Source organism: Musca vetustissima, unplaced genomic scaffold (genome assembly GCF_032173495.1).
Source record: "Musca vetustissima isolate MV318-11 ecotype Yass unplaced genomic scaffold, APGP_CSIRO_Mvet_v1 utg3337, whole genome shotgun sequence".
In the NCBI taxonomy this organism is placed as follows: domain Eukaryota; kingdom Metazoa; phylum Arthropoda; class Insecta; order Diptera; family Muscidae; genus Musca; species Musca vetustissima.
The window spans coordinates 1-7116 of record NW_026875943.1 but is presented as its reverse complement, the minus strand read 5'-3'; the positions used below and the strand labels follow the sequence as shown (position 1 = coordinate 7116).

Here is a 7116-nt window from a genome sequence, read left to right as displayed (position 1 = left end):
GGACGGACATGCATAAATCGACTCAGAAAGAGATTCTATGCATATTCTCAAAAGGAACCATGGGTCTATCTCGATTATTTTTGCCTGTTACAAACATATGCACAAAGACATAATACCCTGTACCACAGTGTGGTGAAGGGTATAAAAATATAGTCTATTATTCGTCATATGCAATATCATCCTGCCGGGCATACTTTTTCATTATACATGACATGTTATAGTTATTTTTTATTCAAAACAGTTTTTTGCTTCTCCTACACAATTATGCTTTTGTTAGTTGCGCCTTTTTGCATTTTAGCTAACGATATATAGATAATAAATTCCAGACTCTAGACTATGAACTTCATCATACCACAAACCGAGAAACCTTTGCATAGAGTCTATCTCATTACTGAAAATTGGCATTTATATTACGGCTATGTCAAATCATGGACCTATATTTACGCTACAAGAATCCGAAATGTCAATTTAAAGACCCTTCGGTTCAAAAATGCAATATACAAGGGTTCCGTAAGGATCGATAGATATGTTGGTCCTTGAAATATATTTTTTTTATAAATCCACGCCTATTTATATTTTGGTATTATAATCCAGCAAAAATTGAAATACATACTAGAGTCTGCAAATCAAATATCCAGATTATCGATGTTTTACTGTGTAGATAACAAAATGTTAAAGATTTATTTCTTTATGCGAGAAAAAAATAATGCTTTCATTATTATTGCAACACATTCTGACTATCAGCCACTTTTATTGATTTATCATCTATTTAAATTTGATATTTACTGCGAAGATCGGGAGGAACATACGAGTACAAAAGAATAAAAGAATATAAAAATAGAATAATGAAATAAGTCAAAGGTTAATAAACAAAAGCCAACGATTGCAATTGATTTGCTTTCAAATCGTAGATAATGAAATGTCAGACTCAAAACAAAAACCCCCTCATTCTCGTCGTTTTATAAATAGCAAGCAGTTGGGCAGAGATTCTTAATAAAATACTTATGAGTACTTATTGTTGACTAATTGTGAGCACTGATTCAGTTGTGTGGTGATCATTGACAAGATAACATGGCAACAGAAGCTCATTCGAAGAACGTCGCCTTAATGACGTTCCTCCTTTTGTGTCTGGCCAGTCCGGTTGTAATGGGATCACGCGAACGAAAAATCACAGCAAAACTTTTAGAGGGTAAGATTAAACAACATTTTCGTCCATATCGTAGAAAGTTCAAGTGATTTGTATCCCTCCTTAAGGTTATCCTGATGACTTCAAATTAGATCCATTCATCCGCGTTGGTAAAAAACTATATCATTTCGGCCAATCAAAGGTACAGATTAAACATTCGAATTGAACATGAGCAGAGGTGGTAATCTATTTATACGTTTTACAGGTATCATGGTACAAAGCTAATGTGATATGTCGGTCTATGGGTGGCGACTTAGCCTCATTCGACAGTGCAGAGGAAATCAAGGAACTTTCAGATCATTTAAAATCAAAATATCCCAGGGATCGATGGTGGTGGTTATCAGGATCTGATTTACACTCTGAAGGCGATTTTTTATGGTACCGAACTGGCGAACGTATTACATATGCTGATTGGTCGCGTGGGCAACCTGATAATGCCGGTGGCAATGAGAATTGTGTCCATTTGTGGTACAGGGAACCTAAATACGAAATGAATGACTGGGTTTGCAAACTGGATGCATTTTATATTTGCCAAGCCAATAAGCCAACTACAGTTGTGGTCAGCGTATACTAAAATCAAATTCGATATATATTTGTTGAAATAAAAGTCATTCCACTATTCAAAGTATTTCCATGCTGTAACTTTATTCTTGATAGTTCCTAAAGCAAACGAGTAGAATAATTTGACAATTTTATTAGTGCAATCTTGACATATGTTTCTTTATAAATCCACGCCTATGGATATGTTGGTCCTTGAAATATGTTTCTTTATAAATCCACGCCTATGGATATGTTGGTCCTTGAAATATGTTTCTTTATAAATCCACGCCTATGGATATGTTGGTCCTTGAAATATGTTTCTTTATAAATCCACGCCTATGGATATGTTGGTCCTTGAAATATGTTTCTTTATAAATCCACGCCTATGGATATGTTGGTCCTTGAAATATGTTTCTTTATAAATCCACGCCTATGGATATGTTGGTCCTTGAAATATGTTTCTTTATAAATCCACGCCTATGGATATGTTGGTCCTTGAAATATGTTTCTTTATAAATCCACGCCTATGGATATGTTGGTCCTTGAAATATGTTTCTTTATAAATCCACGCCTTTGGATATGTTGGTCCTTGAAATATGTTTCTTTATAAATCCACGCCTATGGATATGTTGGTCCTTGAAATATGTTTCTTTATAAATCCACGCCTTTGGATATGTTGGTCCTTGAAATATGTTTCTTTATAAATCCACGCATATGGATATGTTGGTCCTTGAAATATGTTTCTTTATAAGTCCACGCCTATGGATATGTTGGTCCTTGAAATATGTTTCTTTATAAATCCACGCCTATGGATATGTTGGACCATGAAATATGATTTATGCCTATGGATATGTTGGACCTTGAAATATGATTTATGCCTATGGATATGTTGAACCTTGAAATATGTTTCTTTATAAATCCAGGCCTGTGTATGAGATGGTAATTGAAAAATGACTGTGATGGACTTTAAGAAATCACGACAATATAAGCAATGGTTCCATAAGCCGAGCTTAGAAAAGATTTCCAGGCGCGTCGGAAATCTGAAAGATCATTTTGAAAGATCATTTTCGACAATGTTGTCTTCGACTTGATCTTTCCATCGTATTCTTGCCCTTCCCCATCTGCGTGAACCATCAGCTGGTTCGCTTTTATATGCCTTTTGAGCTGGGGCATTCTCATTCATTCGCACAACATGGCCTAGCCACCTTAGTCGTTGCAGCTCAATACGACTGACTATGTCGATGTCAGCGTATAAATTGTAAAGCTCGTGGTTCATTCGATGACGATATTCACCGTCGACGCAGATCGGCCCGTAGATCTTTCGGAGAATTTTTCTTTCAAACACCCCAAGAGCTGCCTCATCTGCTTGCGCAAGTACCCATGCCTCTGATCCATATAATAGCACGGGTAGTATCAGCGTCTTGTAAAGTGTGAGTTTGGTCTGGCGGGAGGTGGCCTTGCTTCTGAACTGCTTACTTTGGCCACAGTAGCATCTGTTGGCCATCACTATCCTTCTCCGAATTTCAAAACTGATGTCATTCGTTTTGTTTATGGCGGCACCAAGATATATAAAATCTTTGACTACCTCGAAGCTGTAGTTCTCAAGTTCCACAGTTTGTCCGAGTCTACTGGTATTAACGTCTTTCGCGTTGATACCATCAGCTTGGTCTTCTCGCCGATTACTGTCAGACCCATTTTGGCAGACTTCTTCTCAATTTGTTCGAAGGTGGTTGCTACCGCTCTCAATGTTAATGCCATCGGCGTAGGCGAGTAACATGCGTTGTTTGGTGTACTGAGTGCCATTTTTGTCCACTTTTGCCTCTCGTATGACCTTTTCCAGCAGAATATTAAAAAGGTCACACGACAAACTATCACCTTGTCTGAATCGTCGTTCGTTATTGAAGGGCTCCGATAGGTCCTTTCCTACTTTAACGGCTGACCTTGTGCCACTTAAAGTTATCCTGCATAGCCGTATTAATTTTGCAGGAATGCCCAACGCAGACATGGCTTTAAACACCTCTGAACGGATAGGACTGTCGAATGCGGCTTTATAGTCGACAAATAGGTGGTATGTGTCGATGTGTTTTTCGTGGGTCTTTTCCAGGATTTGGCGCAGAGTGAAAATCTGGTCAATGGTGGATTTGCCAGGTCTGAAGCCGCATTGGTATGGTCCGATGATATTATTGACCATTGGCTTCAATAGTTCACACAGTACGCTGGATAGCCCTTTATATCCGATGGGAAGGAGACTTATTCCTCTATAGTTGGCACATATCGTCTTGTCTCCTTTTTTGTGCACGGGACACAGGATGCTGAGGTTCCAATCATTGGGCATGCATTCATCTAGCCAAATTGTGTTAATCAGCTGGTGCATGCTCCTGACCAGCATCTGGCCACCAGTCTTGAATAGTTCGTCTGGTAACCCATCGGCTCCTGCTGATTTGTTGTTCTTGAGCCGATTAATTGCTTTTATGACCTCATCTTGGCTATGACCTCATCTTGGCTTTTATGACATCATCTCTTATTGGTTCTGGGGTATCTTCTTCATCGCCACTATTTGATACTAGTAGCTTTTCGAAATGCTCCTTCCAGATCCTCAACACGCTGTCTGTATCTGTCACCAAGTTTCCTTCTTCATCTCTACCGGAGGATGTGCCTGCACCAAAGCCTTCGGTTTGGTGTTTTACTCGTTGGTAAAATTTTCGGGCTTCATTCTGACTCCTGTACATCTCGATTTGCTCACGATCACGTTTTTCTTGTTATTTCTTCTTTTTTCTGAAAACACGTTTCTCCTCTCTCCTTTTCTCCCGATAATTCTCCATCACGTTACGTGTTGCTACTATCTGCAGGGTTGTCCTATACTCTGCGTTTTTCACATTAGTAGCATTACGACACTCCTGATCGTACCATGGAGTTATATTTGCATACCTCCACCTTACACTTATTTCTAAAACTCCAATCTATCTTAGTTTTAAGTGATTACCAAATTCATAAACTCTCTCTTACTTTCTCTTTTTTTCAATTATTAATTATCACTCTCTTTGTAAAACTCTCTTTCTCGTATGATATCAAATCTCTCATAATGTTAATTTGTTATAATTGTTATACTAACATTTAATAATTAGATTATAAGAAGTTGATTTCTAATTGAAGAGTTCAGTTCTCATTTAGACCTAACATAAAAATGTCACATAATAATTGTCGGTTGAACAGAAAGTCTTCAACCGAATTTAATAATAAATAAACTAAAAATTTAATATTCAATAAATATATTTTAATGTGTTTTATTTTTAAATCATAAAACATAACTGGCGCAGTCGGTACTTCGAACCATAACGTAAACTGTGAAAATATTAAGCCTTTTCCAGTAATACAAATATAAGCCAAGTGTTGTTATCGGTCTCAAACTGAAGAACATTAGTAAAATATAATATAAAGTAAATCATATAATTATAAAATCTTTTTTGAGAAACCGATCAAAATACATAAGATGAAATTTGTGAACTATTTTCTGTAAAATAAACTTTAGTTAGAATTATTAAAGCATTCTTCTAAAATATATACCGATAATAAAGATTAGCAAATCATATATTTATTACAACTAACCGGATTATCGAAGACAACAAAAAAATTATAAGTAAAAAAATAAATAAATAATTGAGAAACAAAAAAAATAATAATAAATTATAAATAGTAAAACTAAAAAATAGATATTAAAAAATAAAACATAATTTAAAGTGAAAGTTGATAACTAATTTGAAAAAACGCAAACAAACAATTTAACGAAAATAAAAAAATATAATAATGTATCTATATGAACAATTAATAACAAATCACAAAGTTGCGGCAATATGCCATAATATGTAGCATATTAAATTATTAATTCTAAACATTCAATTTAAAACCCTAAAAACAAACATTTATTTAAACTACAAAAACTTTTACGAAACTGTACTTCCAATTATTTAAAGTAAATCACAAATTCGAAACATACTAAACCAAATTTTAAAAGACTCATCAATAAACAGTTATTCAAATAAATGCCATAGTGATAAAAAACTATCAACGAAAATATTACAACAAGAAAGTGCAAATAATAACAAAACAAATTAACCGATGTTGCAAAATTTCAAATAAAAAGACGTACATGACCATCGAGAACACACATCAATAGAAAAATACTCATTCCACATTTTTTGGACATACCAACAAAAACAAGAACACATACCAACAACAACAACAAAGTCAAAACAAAATCAACAACAAATATTAAAGCGGCTTAAAACAGGAGAATTACTTCAACGATGCACCCATTACATATCAACCCACCCCCCATTAATGGAATTATAAAGATAACTAAAAGAGATTATTAAAAATATTAACCATGCACTATTTATAAAGAGAATTGAAGAAATTAGGCAACATGCGACAGGAATAATACTAACCTTCTTTGACATTAAAATAAGATATATGATATCTGGTGAAGCTAATATAGCTCTTATTAATAATGACAATCCCATTCACTGGCAGGAAATAAAAACTGTTCTAATAAAGAATTTTCAAATTAGTGAGGGGAGCGAAAGAGATGCGAGTAAAGAGACAAAGACTAAACAAGAAAATAAACACTACATGACTAAAAATTTTAACACTGAAACCAATAAACCCCAATACTTCACAAAAGATAGCAATAATTTAAGACAGAACCTAAATAGTTTATTAAATAGGGACAAATATACCCCAATATCATTACCGATTAGTAGCTTCTTTCAGGAGATTAATCATAATATTGAAGAGTACAATAAAGCTCCTACAGATATTGACGTAAATATATTAAATAAAGCTGTTAATAATAAAAGATCTCTATCCTATATCAAAATAGGTAATAGTTCGATCACAAAAAGATTAAGCAGTGGGTTGGACGAATTAAAAGAAAATAATAAAAAAGTATTAAATGTTTTTCTTTAGAGTTATCTGAAAAACATTTACATTCCAATATTTTCAAACCAATAGAATTTAATACTGGCATTGATACTGTTGCGAACAACACCTCGAAATCTAAAACCATTCTAAACATATAACATATAAAATTATTCTAAAAACAATATTTATATAAATTTGTTAAAAGAAAGTACAAAAAATAGTATATGAAAGGAAAATATTTTTACAAGAAATGCATATTTCAATTATATAAATGCGAGGAGATTAGAAGACGGCAGCTTTAGAGACACAAATTATATTCAATTACAAAATAAAAGTAGAAGTTTTAGAAAAAGAAAAGATGTGTACAAAAGAGAGATTCATATTTTAATTAAGTTTATACAAAAATTTAAAGAAAAAATTCTTCTTATACTGTATAAATATGAAAAAAAAATATAATTTTGTGTTGTTTA

At 33.8% G+C, this 7116-nt stretch overlaps 1 protein-coding gene across 1 annotated transcript; it reads left to right on the top strand.

Annotated features, from left to right (window-relative positions):
- Positions 1-1071: 1071 nt before the first annotated feature.
- On the top strand, positions 1072-1760 carry LOC133338480 (C-type lectin 37Db-like). The gene is made up of 3 exons (XM_061546648.1): positions 1072-1189; positions 1255-1328; positions 1392-1760. The coding sequence occupies exons 1-3, from the start codon at positions 1072-1074 to the stop codon at positions 1758-1760; spliced, it is 561 nt and encodes a 186-aa protein (XP_061402632.1).
- The last annotated feature ends 5356 nt before the right edge of the window (positions 1761-7116 follow it).